At 42.0% G+C, this 21,048-nt stretch overlaps 1 protein-coding gene across 1 annotated transcript in view; it reads right to left on the reverse strand.

Annotated features, from left to right (window-relative positions):
• Positions 1 to 21,048, reverse strand: part of GUCA1C (guanylate cyclase activator 1C) — a 39,294-nt gene that overhangs the window by 11,812 nt on the left and 6,434 nt on the right. The window contains 2 exon segments of the mRNA XM_070801152.1: positions 831 to 862; positions 2,381 to 2,494. Of these exon segments, the coding sequence (XP_070657253.1) occupies positions 831 to 862; positions 2,381 to 2,494 (146 nt within the window).

A 21,048-nucleotide genomic window follows, 5' to 3' on the forward strand; every position in this document is an offset into this window, starting at 1 on the left:
TCACTTGTAATTATGTAGAATGTTTGTTTATAGACCACTGATTTTTTATAATTATATATTTCATTGCATTAAAAGTTTTCCTCCTTTAGATTTTTTTAATGTGTATTTGAACTGTAGTGTTGGAGAAGACTCTTGAGAGTCCCTTGGACTGCAAGGAGATCCAACCAGTCCATTCTGAAGGAGATCAGCCCTGGGATTTCTTTGGAAGGAATGATGCTAAAGCTGAAACTCCAGTACTTTGGGCACCTCATGAGAAGAGTTGACTCATTGGAAAAGACTCTGATGCTGTGAGAGATTGGGGGCAGGAGGAGAAGGGGACGACAGAGGATGAGATGGCTGGATGGCATCACTGACTCGATGGATGTGAGTCTGAGTGAACTCCGGGAGTTTGTGATGGACAGGGAGGCCTGGCGTGCTGCGATTCATGGGGTCGCAAAGAGTCGGACACGACTGAGTGACTGATGTGATCTGATCTGATCTGATTTTAGATGATTCTGTGATGTAAATCAGAACTTTCATCTTTGGCAAAATTGTTTTTCCTGACAAAAAGTAACTGACTCTAAAACTGAAGAGACATTTCAGTCTGTTATGCAGACCACATTTCCAGGAATGTTCTATCAATTTATGGTCCCTCCACAGTGCCTTTACCAGAATTACATCTTACTGTTTTTAACACTTTATTAATCAGAGACAAATAGCATCAATTATTAATTTCTGCTCTGTGCTAATTATTTCAGTTTGTCTGTTTTCATTTTGTTCTTTCTAAACATTTTAGGGAAAAACTCAAATTAGCTATTTTTCTTTCCTTGGCTCACTAACTTAAGTTATACATTTCAACTAATGAGAATCTATGTAAACTTTCCTGTAAGATTTAGAACAACAAAAAGAGTTAATCCTTTAGCTCTTCCTAGTTCTTTTGCAAACCTGACCCCATACCTCCCCTGGGAAAAAAAGTGGATCATGTGCAAAATTTTGCACTTGATTCTAAGAGGGGCCAAGGATTCCTGAAGGCAATAGATCCATAGACCCCAGGATACAAACCTCATGATTGGAGCACTGCTTTGAGGCACCCTAGTATTTGTATGCCGTATTATATACTTAGTGTTTTTTAAAATAGGTATATATTAAGATGTTATTTAAAATTTTATACTGGGTTGGGCACTCTGTAGAACATTTTAGATTCCCAGTTTTGTATTACAACATGTAATAAGTATGCAGAATTTCTGAATTTTAACATTACAAAGTTCAGTTACAAAATATCTTGGTACTCTTTTTGATGAGATTCAAGTAGAAGCAATATTAGTATTATCATACTCTTGAATTCTTCCCATGTGTTAATATTTACTAAATAGTGTAACAGCTTTGTTGAAATAGTCATTATAGTTCTACCCAATGATTTTTCCTCACAAGTTTCTCTTATACCACACATTATGTGACTCAGCTTCATCTATAAATGAGAGAATTTGGACCATATCATCTCTGTGACATCTGATCCTAGTTCTGACATTCACAAATTCAGCGTATAATATTCATAATGTTTATTTTGCTTCATATCTTTATTCAGGCACAGTGCCCCACTTAGTCACTTTTACTTGGGATACATTTCATCTCATACCATTATAATCACTATCCTCACTCCATTAGCAGAGAGTTGGGGGTTAAGACTTATAAAGGGAGTCCTCGAATTTCAGAGATGGAAAGGATCTGAGCTCCCTGAGCAATCTGTTAGAAAACACTTTAGTCAAGTTCCCAGAAAGATTCATTCCTTAGGACCTTTATTCTTCATCCATGTCTCTTGCTATATAAACCATCTTATATTTCAGCTGCTCCCCACGAGACTTTCTGCACCGAGGCAGAGAAAAAGATAAGTTGTTGTCATTCAGTCACTAAATTGTGTCTGACTCTCTGTGACCTCATGTACTGCAACACCCCAGGCTCCCTTGTCCTTCATTATCTCCCGGAGTTTGCTCAAATTCATGTTCATTGAGTCAGTGATGCCATCTAACCATTTTATCCCTCTGCTGCCCCCTTCTATTGCCTTCAATCTTTCCCAGTGTCATTTCCCAATGACAAGTTGGCCCTTTGCATCAGGTGGCCAACCTATGTTTATTTTTCTAAATACACATTTACCGTTCTAAATGTGTAAACTTCAGAGTGGACTGCACCTAGAAGAAAATGCTGATATGCAGTCGCACATTCAGTAACCAACAGGATAGAGACTGACATTGCTTCAGCCATTCCAAATACACGTCCCAAGAATAGCCAACCACATAGGGAATTGTCACTGCCTCCACAGGAGGAAGATGGAGTTAACTATAGAATGTCCTGCAAAGGATGCCTCACTACTTCACTTACCACAAAGATGTTCCCTTTAGTCAACAGAACCATTTCCGATGACATCATATTGCTCAAAATACCACTTTAATTTTTGCTTCATTTTTCTTGTACTACTGGATTTACAGCAGCAATAAACTCTTAAGTCAATAAATCCATCCTATGGAAAGCAAGGTAGAAAGGGAAATAAATATTTAAGAAGGCCAATTATTTTTTATTTGTGAAGTCATCATTCATGAGCAGGACCTTCAGTACAATATAATACAACTCATGAGATCTTGGCATGAAACTATTCCCTGGAACTTTATTAAAAAGAACTGGTGTAAGGTGTATAGAGACAAATAATTATAAATAAGTGAGAACATTTTCAGAGAAAAGGTACACTTTTTCTTTTCTTTGGCCAAGTGCAGCACATGGGGTCTTAGTTCCCTAACCAGAGATTGAATCTGTACCCCGCTACAGTGGAAGTGTGGAGTCTTAACCACCTGAAACCAGGAAAGTTCTGAAAATGTTTACTTCCTATGACAAAAAAGAGTCTGAAATGCCATGATGGAAGGCTGAGTTCTCACAGAGAACACCCTACAGTGGTTTCTTCTGAATACCTTCAGGTTTTTGCCTCCACTCAGGGAGAAGACCAGGTGCCAATTTTCAATTACAGGGAAACATCCAGTATGTAGCTAAATTCCCTACTGTTTTAGAGAAACCGGTTGAAGTTTTTGGGCTGCTAATCTGCAGGATTCCTTTTAATCCCATCATTTTCAGTATGAATCAAAATTAATTTTTTAAAAAGATTTTGTTGTGTTAAATCTTAGAAAAGATTAAGGGGTGCAAGTTTAGGTAGTTCCCCTCATCCTGTTTTAAATTGGTAAAACATTCCCAGTTGAAAAGCATCCTGTGCCATTCTTAGAATCATATACTTCAAACCTTGCTCAGCCAAATGCTCGACTATTTTAAGAAAGGTGGCCAGCTCTAGGGGAGGTGTCAGGCCATTCTGTTTTTCCATGTGCTTTCAGCTGCTAATGGGCAGCATCTTCAGCCCAGGAAAAGATGCTATCAGCTGATTCTTTTTGGAATATTTGGGATGTCAAATTATATTTACAAAAACAGGATGTGACAAAGTATCCTTTTTCCTTGGAAATAAAGGACTTTAGGCTTACTGGTCTATAAAGTGATGTGCTTAAGTCTTTAAGACTTGAGACTTAATTCTACCAAGTCTAAGAAAAGTGAGAATCCACCAGTGTTTATGGATGTAAAGCAAAGCCTGTTTGGCTGGTTAATGGCTTTTTTTGAGATTCCCACATTTTAAAATGTTTTCAAGTTAATTCAGTCATTTTTATTATTGATTTTACAATGTTGTTTTAGTTTCTGTTGTACAACAACTTGAATCAACCATCAGTTCAGTTCAGTCGCACAGTTGTGTCTGACTCTTTGCGACCCCATGAATTGCAGCATGCCAGGCCTCCCTGTCCATCACCAACTCCCAGAGTTCACTCAAACTCAGGTCCATCGAGTCAGTGATGCCATCCAGCCATCTCATCCTCTGTCATCCCCTTCTCCTCCTGCCCCCAATCCCTCCCAGGATCAGAGCCTTTTCCAATGAGTCAACTCTTCGATGAGGTGGCCAAGGTACTAGAGTTTCAGCTTTAGCATCATTCCTTTCAAAGAACACCCAGGACTGATCTCCTTTAGAATGGACTGGTTGGATCTCCTTGCAGTCCAAGGGACTCTCAAGAGTCTTCTCCAACACCACAGTTCAAAAGCATCAATTCTTTGGTGCTCAGCTTTCTTTACAGTCTGACTGTCACATCCATACATGACCACTGGAAAAACCATAGCCTTGTCTAGACGAACCTTTGTTGGCAAAGTAATGTCTCTGCTTTTGAATATGCTATCTAGGTTGGTCATAACTTTCCTTCCAAGGAGTAAGTGTTTTTTAATTTCATGGATGCAATCACCATCTGCAGTGATTTTGGAGCCCAGAAAAATAAAGTCTGGCACTGTTTCCACTGTTTCCCCATCTATTTCCCATGAAGTGATGGGACCAGATGCCATGATCTTTGTTTTCTGAATGTTGAGCTCTAAGCCAACTTTTTTACTCTCCTCTTTCACTTTGATCAAGAGGCTTTTTACTTCCTCTTCACTTTCAGCCATAAGGGTGGTGTCATCTGCATATCTGAGGTTATTGATATTTCTCCCGGCAATCTTGATTCCAGCTTAAGCTTCTTCCAGCCCAGTGTTTCTCATGATGTACCCTGCATATAAGTTAAATAGGCAGGGTGACAATATACAGCCTTGACGAACTCCTTTTCCTATTTGGAACCAGTCTGTTGTTCCATGTCCAGTTCTAACTGTTTCTTCCTGACCTGCATATAGGTTTCTCAAGAGCAGAAGTGTCCTAAAAGAAGTCAGCTCAAATGTGCCCAAAACATTACATGGTTTTACCTTTCTTCCACCTGCTTTTCCTACTGCTCACTTCCACTTCACTTGTTAATCCCTAGCAGAGCTGTGGCTGGGACAAGGGAAGTTATTAGAGAGTTGAAATGTAAGGTGACATCAAGATATCATCTCCAGATTTGGTGGGACACAACCATTATTTTTCAGAAACAGGACTGGCAGGTGTGGAGAATAGAAGGTGGGTAATACGGTGTCTAACCACAGGTGCATCTGCTTCTGGGTCTTGTTCCTGTGTCTCCAGGGTTGACCAATCAATACAGTCATTTCCTGGGTAGTTATTGTGTATATTTACCAAAAGGTCACAGAAGCATCTTCCCTGTGAAGACTGAGCTGGTTTGTTATAAGGTGGACACTCCAGTATTTCCATAAAACTTTAAATTTTATGATATTTTGTGATGATTCATTTTACGAGTCTTGCTTCAGTGATCACAATTTTCAGTGTCACCTGGGCATGATGGATGACAACAAGGTAGATTGAACAATGTTGTCTTTAGAACATTTGGTATTTTATGATAAGGCACAGTGGGTGGGTGGTCCTAACACATTTTCTTATCCAGGCTTCTAAAGCTCTAGGCAACCTCTACCAGGAGACAAGCAAAAGTATTTTCATTGTGTGGTTTTAAAATGGGCAATTTGGCTCATCTACAGTCAAAGTCGATGGTTATGGGTGAGGAGACCTTTTTACTTAAACAAGTGCGGCCTCTTTCAAAGGCTCCTGCAAGCAAAACATTTCCTGTTTTCATTGGAGCATTCTGTTATGTGGTCTGGCAAATTAATCCTCACAATCTGCAGTCAGATATCCCTTTCCAATTTTCATCCCATTAAGATTTTGTATAAATTTGCATTGGTGAGACAATTCTGGTGAATGTAATTTAATAGTTTGTGTTAATCTTGGAGAGGGCGTTAAGTAAAATGCTTCTTCTGTAAAAAAAGAACAAATCTTGTCTTCAATTGATCTATAGATTTAGGATGGGTGAGAGGGGAAAAAGGAACTACAGAAAAGGCAAGATATTTCTCCAAATGTGACTAGGAGGCATGCAATAGGGAATGTCCAAACCAGCTTTTCTTTGGGGCAACCAAAAGGAAAACTTGTATTTCTGTGGTTGAACTATGGGAGCCCCCATGGCACATAGAACTGTACGAAGTCTGACATTGGCCTTGAGCCAGAATGGGGTTCATAAATTCTATGTCAGAATCAAGTGTGGACATCAAAATACAGATTCCTAGACATAAACCTGAACAAGAACATCAAAACTACTTGGGATGGAGTCCAAGAAGCTGCAGTTTAAGATGTTCCTCAGTAATGTCTTATATATCCTAAGATTTGGGAATCACGGACCTAAGCTGTTTTTCTTATCCATGTCTATCATTGTAGACAATGTTAACATCTAACAACTTTCCAAGTGGCTCTGTAATTGTGGCTTACTCTCACACGAATTTATAAACCTTTATTCAAACTAATTAGAAAAATTATGACCCACAAGGTTCAGCCTCAGAATGAGTCATGAGTACAGTCTAGCCAAAAATTAATTTCAAAATAACAGCAAGTCTTTCGTTTCTGGAACGTGACTTGCAAGACATTTATAGGTTTCTGCACAACACCCCCTCCCTCTCCCATCTGCTCCTCCATGTGAATCCTGATGCTCCATCTTCAGCAGTCTCCACTGCCCCATTCCTTCACATGCCTGCCCTACCATGAGAACATTTCGTTCTTTTATTCCAATTTCTCATAATTCTGAATCACAAAACTCTAAAAAGTGGGTTTGGTAAGGGAAGGATCTTCTTTTGAGGTTGAAGGGTGGGGTGGAAATTGGATGAAGACAAAGCCATCTGGTGAGCCTCAGGAGAGTTTGAGAGCCTATTCACAGTTTTACTCCCAAAACATTTATAGATTTATACATCATGTTCTTAGGATAGAGTAGATTACAGGGAAGAGTTAAATGGGGGTCAAGATATGGAAGCATAAATTTCTGTTTCCTAAGGGAGTTTGGTTCCATTACTGTGTTGTTTTGTAGAGGGTGTTCAAGTGAGGGGAAGAGAAATACGTGGAAACGAGCTTTCTCATGGTCTCTGTAAAATGTGTGTGCCTCAGAAACTAAGGCACACTTTTTACATCTATAAAGAAAGTTTAAGAAAAAGATTTTCCCCCAGGAGGTGAAATTCTAGAAGTATATGATAAAAACAAGGGAAACAAAGTCATGCAGTACAACTTCTGCTCAACAGAAAATATTCAGGTGGAATATGATCTCCAGGTGATATTCACGACCTGCCATAAATCAGTTGTTTTAAAAGTAGGATCAATTTGAAATGAAGGTAGAAAGTTAAAGCTGATATGCACATGAAAATAACTGATTTATTATTAAGTGAAAGAACAACTGTTAGTATATTTTAGGAAGCTGTTTGGGGGAGGCCCACATCCCAAGCCCCGTGCTGGTCACTCTCCATGCATTCTCTCTCATTCTAACAACAGCCTTACAGGTAGCATTATTCTTATTTTACAGAAAAGAAAACTGATTTTCAGAGTTTAAATAAACCATCTAAAGCAGCAAAACTGGGATGTGGGTGGATCCAAGATTTAAGATCTAGTCAGCCTTACTTGGGTTTCCCCAGTGGCTCAGTGGTAAAGAATCCACCACAATGTAGGAAATGCAGGAGATCTGGGTTTGATCCCTGCACTGGGAAGATCCCCTGGAGAAGGAAATGGCAACCCACTCCAGTATTCTTGCCTGGAGAATGCCATGGACAGAGGAGCCTGGTGGGCTAGAGCTGTGGACTCACAGAGTCAGACACGACTGAAGCAACTGAGCACAAGCTTACTCTAAGACTTTCCTTCATATCATGCAATATTGCCCTCAATTTATTAAAACTGAATTCTCTTTCTGGAATAGATGGGACAGGTTCAATGCAGTGGATGGTTGTGGACTTCTAGTGTGAACAACTTGGTAGTGCAAGTGTGTAAGGTAAGGTAACTCAGTGTCTGAAGATGCTGTGTTTCCTTCAGACCTGGTACTGCCCAAGGTAAAGCTGGCCATGTCCTCTAAGCCATTTAACCTCAGGGAGACTTGAGCCTCTATTGTTGGCTCTCCCTCACTCTGCCACTATAGCCACCTGGCTAAGCAGGACAGGAGGTGTTCATCCTCCAGCCCCTTCCTGCATCCAGATTTGATGAACACTTCTGTCCATTCTGGAACTCTTGGCCCCTCCCTCCTGGCCCACAGTTTAGCCTCCAGCACCCTACAGATAACAGGGCCTTCCCAGGTGGCTCAGTGTAAAGAATCTGCCTGCCAATGCAGGAGACACAGGTTCAATCCCTGGGTCAGGAAGATCCCTGGAGAAAAAAATGGCAACTCACTCCAGTATTCTTGCCTGGAGAATTCCATGGACAGAAGAGCCTGGCAGACTACAATCTATGGTGTCACAGAGAATCACACATGACTGAGTGAGCACGCACACATATGTACCCCCATAGACAACAGCCTCTCACTGCTTATGGCTTCCCCCAGGAATATTCTCCCTCCAGGAGGGCCAATGAGATGAATCAGTACATGCACCAGTTCTCTTCCAGCGGACCCTGTTTAGTCCTCACCCATGATCTTGGCTAGGAAACTAGAGCCTTCCTTTATGACTGTGGAGTTGGTCCTTGCTTTGGCTCATCATTTCCCCCTCTTTGGGGCCTCCCACCTGCATTAAAACTCTCACTCCTCCATTCTCCCCACCTTCTAAAGTGAAAGTGAAAGTGAAGTCACTCAGTTGTGTATGACTGTTTGTGACCCCATGGACTGTAGCCTGCACCAGGCTTCTCCATCCATGGGGTTTTCCAGGCAAGAGTACCGGAGTGGATTGCCATTTCCTTCTCCAGGGTGTCTTCCTGACCCAGGGATCGAACCCAGGTCTTCCGCCTTGCAGGCGGATGCTTTACCCTCTAAGCCAGCAGGGAAACTTCTAAAGCTTTTGAGTAAAATCTCACTGTCGATATCATCTGAGAGGTTCAATATGGTCCCGTCACTCTCTTTGCTTCAGTGATCTTGAGATACAGATATTGAAATTTATCTTAGTGTATTTCAGAGACATTCTCTTCAGGGTTTTGTCCCAATGACAGAACCATGAATTTATGAGCTGGATAATATTACAAAAATTTGGCTTCATTTCATTGATTCAAAATCATGAAATTTCAGCTCTGGAAACAGTCCTTCATTTCAGATGATAAATGAGCTGGACTAGTAATAATAACCATGACAGCAGTGACAGTTGTTGGTGTGATGTAATCCTTGTTATACATTTAGGACTAGGATTGTGCTTTACATGTATGGGCTCATTTAACCCTAACAAGGCCCTAACAGTATTAACCAAGAAGCACAACATCTCAGTTCTAGTAACATTATCATGGAAATAGAAATGACTTATTATAACTAGCTATAAAGCCACATTTGTTCGTGCTGAGTGGGCTTCCCAGGTGGCACCAGTGGTAAAGAACCTGTTTACCAAAGCACAAGATGCAAGAGATTCAGATTCAATCCCTGGGTCAGGAAGTTCTCCTGGAGAAGGGCATGGCAACCCACTCCAGTATTCTTGCCTGGAGAATCCCATATAGCCTAGTGGGCTCCAGTCCATGGGGTTGCAAAGAGTCAGACCCAACTGAAGCAACTCAGCATGCGCACACACACCCTCGTAGTCAGGAAAATAATCCAAATCCAGCAAAAATCCAAACTTTTAGCCCAGATTAAGACTTATTTCCTCCCACAGCTTGGACTTTCTATTATTTTTCACAGAATCACTATCTGAGAAATTCGTAAATCATCACGGTCCCTAACCTGGAGACGGTGAGATGCTTTCATTCTTTTACGTGTGACACTTCAGTGACATTTTGCCAGCTGTTGCAGGCCAGTAGCAACATATGAATTGAAATTTCTGCCTGAAAATGGTTCCTCAGATGGTCAGAAGGAAACCCAGAGAGCAAGTGATAAGCACATTATAAAGTGAATCAACAACTGCCAGTGATACTTAATTGGCATTTTAGGAACTGAAAAGAAAGTAGGTAATAAGCGCTATCTCTGTCACATCAAGTACCTGTGAATGCTTTAAAAAATACTTTTGTGAATTTTTTAAATCTATAAAGGAAACTTGATGTTCAGCATTTATGACCTAGCTCATTTTCACCTACTGACTTCTAACAGCAAACAAAACCTCTTTCAGCCAAGGAATTGCTGGAACATCCTGAGGAGGCTCGCTTCTCTAAAATGAAAATATGCTGGCCTGGGAAATGGATTCTATAATGTGATTGTTATGCAGATCAGACTCAATTGTTCTTGACTTGGTCACCACTGTACAAGATTTGAGGATTCTGGGACAAAGGTCTTCTCAAACTAGCTCCTGGTGTTCATAGGCTTCCTGGATATCCAGGAGCTGACCATCTGCCCCTAGAAAGCCGCCAGCTCAGCGTGCCCTACCCCATAACTTGAAAGCCAGTCTCATATGCACTTCACGGAAGGCAAGACCATTGTCCAGGTTTGATCACTTCTGGAGCTAAGTATGGAAGACTCATGCCAGATTATAATAGCTGCCTTTTGCAAGGAACTTCAAGTGGCTAATGTGGGTTTCTTATCAGCATCAGTCTACTTAAACCAATATTACAATAGATAAAATCTAGGCTCACCCTCGGAGAAGGCAATGGCAACCCACTCCAGTACTGTTGCCTAGAAAATCCCATGGATGGAGGAGCACAGTAGGCTGTAGTCCATGGGGTCACGAAGAGTCGGACACTTACTGAGTGACTTCACTTTCACTTTTCATTTTCATGCATTGGAGAAGGAAATGGCAACCCACTCCAGCGTTCTTGCCTGGAGAATCCCAGGGATGGCAGAGCCTGGTGGGCTGCTGTCTGTGGGATCGCAGAGTTGGACACAACTGAAGCAACTTAGCAGCAGGCTCACCCTAATTCAGTCAGCCTGTCTCTCAAGACTGCATTATTTCTCCTGGAAGAGTTGGATGCTTGCTCTTTAATGACTGCTAAGTGACATTGTACAGGAGACAGGGATCAAGACCATCCCCAAGAAAAAGAAATGCAAAAAAGCAAAATGTCTATCTGAGGAGGCCTTACAAATAGTTGTGAAAAGAAGAGAAGCAAAAAGCAAAGGAGAAAAGGAAAGATATAAGCATCTGAATGCAGAGTTCCAAAGAATAGCAAGGAGAGATAAGAAAGCCTTCCTCAGTGATCAATACAAAGTAATAGAGGAAAAAAACAGAATGGGAAAGACCAGAGAGCTCTTTAAGAAAATTAGAGATACCAAGGGAACATTATATGCAAAGATGGGCTCGATAAAGGGCAGAAATGGTATGGACCTAACAGAAACAGAAGATATTAAGAAGAGGTGGCAAGCATACACAGAAGAACTGTATAAAAAAGATCTTCACGACCCCGATAATCACGATGATGTGACCACTCTTCTAGAGCCAGACATCCTGGAATGTGAAGTCAAGTGGGCCTTAGAAAACATTACTATGAACAAAGCTAGTGGAGGTGACAGAATCCCAGTTGAGCTATTTCAAATCCTAAAAGATGATGCTGTGAAAGTGCTACACTCAATATGCCAGCAAATTTGGAAAACTCAGCAGTGGCCATAGGACTGGAAAAGATCAGTTTTCATTCCAATCCCAAAGAAAGGCAATGCCAAAGAATGCTCAAACTACCACACAATTGCACTCATGTCACACGCTAGTAAAGTAATGCTCAAAATTCTCCAAGCCAGGCTTCAACAATATGTGAACCATGAACTTCCAGATGTTCAAGCTGGTTTTAGAAAAGGCAGAGGAACCAGAGATAAAATTGCCAACATTTGCTGGATCATGGAAAAAGCAAGAGAGTTCCAGAAAAAACATCTATTTCTTCTTTATTGACTATGCTAAAGCCTTTGACTGTGTGGATCACTATAAACTGTGGGAAATTCTGAAAGAGATGGGAATACCAGACCACCTGACCTGCCTCTTGAGAAACCTATATGCAGGTCAGGAAGAAACAGTTAGAACTGGACATGGAACAACAGACTGGTTCCAAATAGGAAAAGGAGTACGTCAAGGCTGTATATTGTCACCCTGTTTATTTAACTTCTATGCAGAGTACATCATGAGAAATGTTGGGCTGGAGGAAGCACAAGCTGGAATCAAGATTGCCAGGAGAAATATCAATAACCTCAGATATGCAGATGACACCACCCTTATGGCAGAAAGTGAAGAGGAATTAAAAAGCCTCTTGATGAAAGTGAAAGAGAAGAGTGAAAAGGTTGGCTGAAAGCTCAACATTCAGAAAACGAAGATCATGGCATCTGGTCCCATCACTTCATGGGAAACAGTGGAAACAGTGACTGACTTTATTTCTGGGGGGCTCCAAAATCACTGCAGATGGTGATTACAGCCATGAAATTAAAAGACGCTTACTCCTTGGAAGGAAAGTTATGACCAACCTAGATAGCATATTCAAAAGCAGAGACATTACTTTGCCAACAAAGGTCCGTCTAGTCAAGGCTATGGTTTTTCCAGTGGTCATGTATGGATGTGAGAGTTGGATTGTGAAGAAAGCTGAGTGCGAAAGAATTGATGCTTTTGAAGTGTGGTTTTGGAGAAGACTTTTGAGAGTCCCTTGGACTGCAAGGAGATCCAACCAGTCCATCCTAAAGGAGATCAGTCCTGGGTGTTCATTGTAAGGATTGATGCTAAAGCTGAAATTCCAATACTGTAGCCACCTCATCGAAGAGTTGAATCACTGGAAAAGACCCTGATGCTTGGAGGGATTGGGGGCAGGAGGAGAAGGGGATGACAGAGGATGAGATGGCTGGATGGCATCACTGACTTGATGGATGTGAGTCTGAGTGAACTCTGGGAGTTGGTGATGGACAGGGAGGCCTGGCGTGCTGCGATTCATGGGGTCACAAAGAGTCAGACATGACTGTGCGACTGAACTGAAGTCACTTCAGTCGTGTCCGACTCTGTGCAACCCCACAGACGGCAGCCCACCAGGCTCCCCTGTCCCTGGGATCCTCCAAACAAGAACACTGGAGTGGGTTGCCATTTCCTTTTCCAATGCATGAAAGTGAAAAGTGAAAGTGAAGTCACCCAGTCATGTCCGACTCTTAGCGACCCCATGGACTGCAGCCCACCAGGCTCCTCCGTCCATGGGATTTTCCAGGCAAGAGTACTGGAAGGGGGTGCCATCGCCTTCTCCTCTTTAATGACTAGGAGAGGTAATAGGGGATGTGGACAATGGCAGACTAGATGGTGGAAAGTATGTAGTATATTCTGGGCATTTTTTATTTTTACTATAATTGTAACTAAAAGGTCAGAGGAATTGCTTCTGAATTATTAGTTTGGTACCCAGAATCCCCCTTTTATATGTATCCATGGTACACAGTTCTTTGTTGGGGGCAGAAATTGGCCGAGAAACCAGTTTTCTGTCATTTTGTAGTTTTTCTGGTATAACAGTGCTGGCTACACATTTGAATCATCTGACAGCATAAACAATTTTGACTTAGTTGGACTGAGGCGGAGACTCAGTCCCTGGTATTAATATACCCAGGTGCTTCTGTTCTGAATCAAACTTGTGTCTACTCACCTGTATACAGTAGAGCTGATCTACTGATGCCGGATTGTGGTGAAGGAAAGTGCAGCATTTGTTTGCAAGGCTGATCAGGGAGTATTAGCCTCTAATGCTCAAAAGACCCCCAACTCCCCAGTGGTTTCAGGGAAAGGTTTATTAAAGACAGGGTGAGCGAGAGGTTTGCAGGGTGAGTGATTAGCTCAAGGACAGTCTAATTAGCCAGGAGTTAACATCAACCTCCTGGTTCCAACCAATTTGGGATCTAAGTGCTTGTGGTCAGCATGCAGTTTAACTTCTTCCACCTGGTGAGGGTTTCAGTATCTGCAAACAGCTCAAGGGTATGGGGATAAGGCAATGGCACCCCACTTCAGTACTCTTGCCTGGAAAATCCCATGGATGGAGGAGCCTGGTAGGCTGCAGTCCGTGGGGTCGTTCAGAGTCGGACAGGTCTGAGCGACTTCACTTTCACTTTTCACCTTCATGCATTGGAGAAGGAAATGGCAACCCACTCCAGTATTCTTGCCTGGAGAATCCCAGGGACAGGGGAGCCTTGTGGGCTGCCGTCTATGGGGTCGCACAGAGTTGGACACGACTGAAGCGACTTAGCAGCAGCAGCAGCAAGGGTAGGGAGACTCAGGAAGAACTAAAGGTCCTTGACTGTGTTTAATGGCTAAGTTATTGTTACTCTCTTGTTTGGTTGTTTTCCTTTGTTTCTGCATTTTCTCACTTTTCTGATTAAATTTGCTCTTCGGAACTTGGGGAAGGCCTCAGAAGCTAAGTTTTCTATAAGCAGAGGCCATGAGGTGGTCTTTCCTGGGAAGGCCCCATAGGGTCCTACTGAGTTGTACTTTAGTTATTTAGCCAGAATTGAGATCCAGCAGGTTTTGTTAAAATATGAGTTACAACAGCTTAAATCTACATTAGCAGGTATAGTTTAATGGGTGAAAGTCTGAGAGCCTCAGCCAAAATGTTGACAATTGGTGGTATATATGAAAATGCTTTGTAAATTATGAAGTGCTAAACAAGTGAGATTTTTTATTAATCTCTAGCAAATGCTTCCTAAGAATACCTGTGCTTGTAGTTCTGAAGTTAGTAGCCTTGGTCTTTTCACCCTTAAGAGACTGTGGCCTAATTGTTTACAATCTAATAAATGGTCATGTTTCAAGTAAGTATGTCTAATGAATAGTGGCAGTAATTGCGGTCACCTTATTATAGGCCAGACAACCAGATACAGTGTTATAGTCTGCAGGGCAGCCAGGGGAGTAATGATCAGCAGCAATTATGACACGAGTTAAAAGCAGGTTGCTTGCTGCAATTTTTAAGAGCTCTCACATGAAGAGAGACTAAGAACTCAGACAGCCAAAGGTCACTTCTGAATTTCGAGTAGAGCTAGGGCTTCCTTTCAGGTATCCTGGGTTAGACAAGACAGTAAAACCTCAGATGATTCCCATGTAATTAATTGCATTCTGTGACTGGCAATCATTGCATGGAGCCAGTGTTGCCCCAAACAGCACAAATGAATGTCTGATGCACTCAGATCAATAAAAGACAAGAAATTGTAGGAAAGCAACCACTGTACTTCTAGACATGTCTCATTTGGAAATATAATTTGAGCTCTATAACAAGGAGAGAGTCTCTGTGGAGGCTGAGGTCAGTGTTAACTGCATTTTACAGGCTTCCCAGGCGGTGCTACTGGTAAAGAACCCACCTGCCAATGCAAGAGATGTAGGATACTCAGGTTTGATCCCTGGGTCAAGAAGATTCCCTGGAAGGGGACATGGTAACCCACACCAGTATTCTTGCCTGGAAAATCCCATGGACAGAGGAGCCTGGCAGACTACAGTCCATGGGGTCGCAAAGAGTAAGACATGACTGAAGTGACTTAGCATGCACACCTGCATTTTACAGATAAGCATACCCTCCTTTGTGGGCTGTATTACACATTTTTTCAAAGTTTTCTCCCACATTATCACATAAGCGCAGTGATAATATAGGCAGGATAGGTTTTGTCTGTTTGGGAATTTAATACTAACACAGGTCATGAGCCTAGTCCAAGATTCACACAGCAGTAAGGGTCAGAGTGGGGTCAGAGTCTGGCAATCCCACCCCCTCCCAGGTGCTGGCCCCACTGTTCCCATGGTGACCAGCTGGTGATGGAAGAGATTCACAGAAGGGCTCATTGAGAATAGTCAGGACATTTGATATTAAAGCAAAGATTTGAATTGTATACATATTATTGGTAAACTCTCACATTGTGCACAGCTTGCTCTTTTTCCTCAGTTTTCTTCCTGTAGACAGGTTAATCAGCCATGTTTCTCAGAATTCCTCACTATTCCCTCACTCTTGAGTCCCAGGATCTGTTTGAGGTTGCATAATCTGAGAACTTGTGTTGGCTGTTTTATCCTAGTGTTCTGACTATCTTTGCTGATGACTGTTTATCTGGCTCAAACCACCACTCTATAGTTTTGGAACAGAGACAAAACAGAATACACACTACATTGAAATGGTTTCCCTCATTCTTTAGCTTATGGATTTGACTACTTTAGCCCTGCATGTCAGGAGTTAGGCATTAGAGAAAAGATGTTTTCCTATGCCCAAATAGCTCATTAAATTCCCTTAAGAAAGTTCCCATCCCATGATCCTTACTTGTAAGATAGATTCACTGCTAGCCTAGAAAGCTTTCATGTAAACAGAGATGAGAGGTAAAGTAAAAGTAACTGCTAACAACTTGAATTTTTGCTGGAGCTCTGTGATCCAGCTCTTCTGAGTAAGAGGAAGAAGGTGATGCTTTCCTTCGAGGAGGGAGTGGTGCTCCAAGAGGTCTGCAATCCCCTTCCTCCCTTTACTGGAAGCCCTTCCCACTCCCCCTTTTTCCTTAGAAGAGAAGCCTGAATTAGGATAGTTCTTTAGGATATTAGCCCACCCTTTTCTTCATCTGTTGGCTTTTTGAAAACTCACCATTCCTTGCCTCAACATCTTATCTCCTAACTTCTTGCAGTGGGAAAGGCCTACGAACTTTGACTTGGTAACAGTTTGAATTCCAAATTCAAAGAAACTCTTCTACCTCCCTTGTAAGACCTTGGTCTTACAGGAGACAAAGCTTCTAACAAGTCTTTTAGGCCCATTTCCCACTCCCCCATATTCCTTCTGTTCCAGCAGTCAGGCTTCTGTTAGCTCACTTCCATTACCCTATTAGATAACAGCTCCATCACTGCCCTCAAGAAGGTATCTGACAAAAGATCACTTTCAGAGAAACTTAGACTCAGTTTGAGAGCTGAAAATGGCACTCTGCTTGGAAGGCACCACTATGGTTTATTTTGCCCTAAGCACAGCAAGCCAAGATGCCTAGATTTGAGGCAAACAGAATTATTTGCAGCAAGAGAGCAGAACAAAGAGACAGAAAAACAGAGCTCAAATCTTTCTTTCGAAGGCCAGAGGTGGGGGTATTTATGGGATGAGGACTAGAGAAGCACATCATTGGTCTGGGATGTGAGGAGCTTGGGGAAGTAGGGACAGGTGAGTGGGAAAAAGTGTGTCATCATCGTTCTGCACAGGTGTAATTAGGCTATGGGCCTCTACATCTTCAAAAGGTCACTGAGCAGATACTTACACATGCCTAGTTGGAGGGTCAGTGGTCCTAGCTAGTCTTAATGGGCTCAGCTTGAACCAGGCACATCTGACTCCAAGAACCTGGACAACAACTCAGGCAAACATCTTATTGTTGAAGCTACATGCACCTTGGAGAACATGCAAGTTTTAAAATGATCTTGATTAGAGAAGGCAGGTGAAGTGGATTTGGCCCAAGGTTTCATACCCAGATGCCTAGGTGTGGCCCTGAGGGCTATGCATTGCCCTTCACAGTGTTACAGCAGCAGCAAGAATGTGGACCAGGAGCCACAGGGATTCAGGGCTGGCTTTCTGCTTTGAGATTTTCCAGGCAAATCACTCCTGGCATTTAGGTGCTTTGAGGGCCTCATTTCTCAGCCATGATTTTAGAATCAGTGTAGTCCCAGAAATTGACTGGCTGTCTGCATGGAGCATAAGGTGGAGGTGAGGCGCCTGGAGGGTGTGCTCCCCAGTCATGCTCCTGCAGTAACCTTCTACTTTAGTGAGGACCTCATTGACCGGTCTCTCTTCTACCCCACACTTTAAGTTGAACTGTTTTCTTTGTTGAAATACTCAACTGTTTTGCAAAAGGTGGGAAATACCAGAGTAATTTAGAGTGCAACCTTTGGTGTCAGACTGTCAGCGTTCCAATTCTGCTATGTAGTTTTAGGCAAGTTACTTAGCCTCTCTGTGCTTCAGGGTCCTGATCTGTAAAATGGAAATGATAAAAATAGTACCTACTCTTGTGTTACTGTTGTGAGAATTCTATAAAATAATAAAGTGTTTTAAGACAGTAACTGGTACGGAAATGTTCATTAAGCGTTAGCTTTTATTAGCATAATTCAACCTCTTCATTTCTTTGAAGATCTCAAAATGCCTCCACAAAATCTTTCCTAACTAACTGTACGACTTGGTTTTCAATGCATTTTCTGATCTCAGTAAATGTACCTTGAATAGCACAGCCCTGCTATAGTTTGCTGTATTACATTGACTTATTTTCATCTTAAGGCATTTCATTTTGACATGACTTTTATCCACTAGATTATCAACTCTTTCAGGGCACAGAAATCATGTCTTCTACCTACTTACTCACCCCCACCTCCACAACCCTCCAAAACTTGAGTGTGATTTTTCTCCTGTTACCTGAACTGCTGAGATGGAATTGAAGAGCTCTCTGGCCCTCCCAGTCAGGTTGCCTAAGAATAGGCTGGACAAGTTTTAAAAGCAGCCCTATAGTCCCAAGACCCATCATGAACCATGAAGCTAGAGAGTAAGTATTATGCTTTTCTTTCAATCTTTGATTCTTTATTCACTTTTATTTTTATGAGGATGCATTTGTCATCTGGCTAGATTGTAAATGCCTTTGAGGACAGGGACCAATTACCATTCATCTTTGTGCCTACCTTCCTTACATCATGCCTCCCAGGAGCTCGATAAAATATTTGCAAATAGAGTGAGTTAATAATATGGTGTATTAAGGATGTGACTTTGCTCCGGGTAATCCCTTCCATCATTCAGCCCTCCCACGTTCAGTAAAGACATTCACTGCCTGAGAAATAAGACAGTGCAGCAGAAAAGCAGAAATCAAGAGGTCATTCTTAGCTCTTGAGTTTCAACTGTTTAAGCCATTTGGGATTCAAAGCATAAAATGTATGCCATAAACAAAAGATTTGGAAGAACACATAATTAGAGTGAGTTTCTCTAGTTTCTCCTGGCTACTCTCAAGTTAAATAAGCATTCCATAGGCGGGGGAAGTGACAAATAGGGAAGGAAAGGAGAGTTGCAAGACAGTGGGAAGAAAGGCACTGCTCTGTGAGGGTCCAAACTAGTTGGAAGGGTAGAGGAGAGACATATCAGGTGCAGTTGGCAGAGGTAAGGGTAGAAGCAATAGGAATAAAGGAACAAAGGAGGTGATTAAATGTTGGTGATTAAATAGTTAATCCCATTAGGGAATTGTAAATAGAAAATGTATGAGTTGCTGTTGTTCGGTCGCTAAGCTGTATCCAACTCTTTGCAATGCCATGGGCTGCAGCACGCCAGGCTTCCCTGTTCACTGTCTGAGTTTGCTCAAACTCATGTCTATTGAGTCAGTGATGCCATCTAACCATCTCATCCTCTGTCACTGCCTTCTCCTCTTGCCCTCAATATTCCTAGCATCAGTGTCTTTTCCAATGAGTTGGCTCTTTGCATCAGGGTGGCCAAAGCATTGGAGTTTCAGCTCTATCCCCAGTCTTTCCAATATCCAGTAATCAATATTCAGGTTGATTTCTTTTAGGACTGACTAGTTTGATCTCCTTGCTATCCCAGGGACTCTCAAGAGTCTTCCCCAGCACCACAGTTAGAAAGCACCAATTCTTTGGTGCTTAGCCTTTTTTATGGTCCAACTCTCACATCCATAACTACTGGAAGGACCTTTGTTGGCAAAGTGATGTCTTTGTTTTTTAATACCTGTAAGTTAATGACCATTCAAGAAAGAAAGTTTACTTAACCACAAAACCAAGCAGGCTTGCTCAGCAACAGAACCATGTAACCAAACTAAGAGACATGCCCCCAAGCAATAAAACAATTGTAGCATGAGCCCCACATCCTGCCCAGTGAGCTCAGTAAATTAGGACATACTCTCAGCATACATAAAAAACAATTTGTGAACCTAGCTTGACCATATAGGGACAAGAAAACTCCCCTGCTCAGGAGGAGAAGCTGACGACGAAAGCATAATGTCCACTCAAGAATGATGAAGAAGGTCTTCTCCCCTCCCCACTTTCTTTGATTACAAACATGTAAGTCACGAAGTACTCAAGACAGCACCCTTTCACTTTATTCTAATACATCACTTGTCTGTGACTTTTATTCCAGCTAAATTCTTTCTGTGCTGAGACACAAATGACCAGAGCTATTCAGAGCCCTGAAATGCTACCTAATACTTTCAGAAGCACCTGTGATTTACTGGGTAGAACATATTGAGCTTGGGAGGAAAGGCTGTGAGGAGTGTTTGGCCAGACAATCCTGAGCCAGGCTAACAGGCCTCTGTGGCTAAGAGTAGAGACAAGCCAAGGGAGAGAATCCGACACAGCAGGCCTAGCCATGTGGAGACAGGGACCTTCTACGTGAAGTAGCAGATGAGGAGAGATTCTGTCTCAGCAAACACAAGGGTGGGACAGAGGCTCCTCTGCCCTCTGTTAATTCCTTGAGTTTTAGAGCCACCCCTTTGGGTTCATAGGCAACCCTGAAAAGTTGAGGGGGAAATCTAGGTAAAATGGGGACTGAAAATAGAACTTAATTATGGAAAACTAAATCAACATGTTTTAAATGCCTGTGTGAGCTTAAATTCTTACCAGCTGCACAAATAAAAAATACATTTAAAATTTGTGAGATAATTGAGATAATCACTCTAGTTGATCACTAGTTTAAAATTTGGAAGACACAGTATCCCTCCTTGGTATAAATATGGGGAAAAGAGGGGAAGGTGAAGGAGAGAGAGAGGAATGGAAAGAGGTCCATGTATTAAAGGCTACTAGAGTTGTCACTTCCCTTGTTATTTTATTCAATGACTCAGTAAATGTTTGTTCAACATCCACTTTATGCCACTGGGCTTGGTGCCTCATCTTGGGAAATATCCCCTTAAAGGGGATGATTAATTTTTCATTTTTATTCTTCATATTTCTGCACTTCTGTTTCATTAGGATGAATACATGCATCACTTGCATTTAAAAAGAGAACAGTGAAATGAAGTAGAGCAAACTGAGCGTGTAGCATGAAGAAAGCAGTGCAGCTGGAATGAAAGGAGTACAGGATAATAGCAGCGCAAGCTCTCCTGCACTGCCAGCCTCTGACTGGACCTCAGCAGAGCAGAAGTATTAAGAAGTTCAGTATCACCCACGCTGGATGCTTAGATCCCAGGGTGCAGGTTCATGTCTAGTTTAGGAAGAAGTTTCCAGGGAACTGGGTGTTTTGCATTCATCTCCAGGTGAAGCATGTGGATACTCAGGTAAGAACAGTGCAGCCGTGTCCACTTTCAAAGCCTCTTAGGAACTGATAGCCAGCAATAACATTTTTCATAATGTTTT

Source organism: Bos indicus, chromosome 1 (assembly GCF_029378745.1).
Source record: "Bos indicus isolate NIAB-ARS_2022 breed Sahiwal x Tharparkar chromosome 1, NIAB-ARS_B.indTharparkar_mat_pri_1.0, whole genome shotgun sequence".
NCBI lineage: Eukaryota > Metazoa > Chordata > Mammalia > Artiodactyla > Bovidae > Bos > Bos indicus.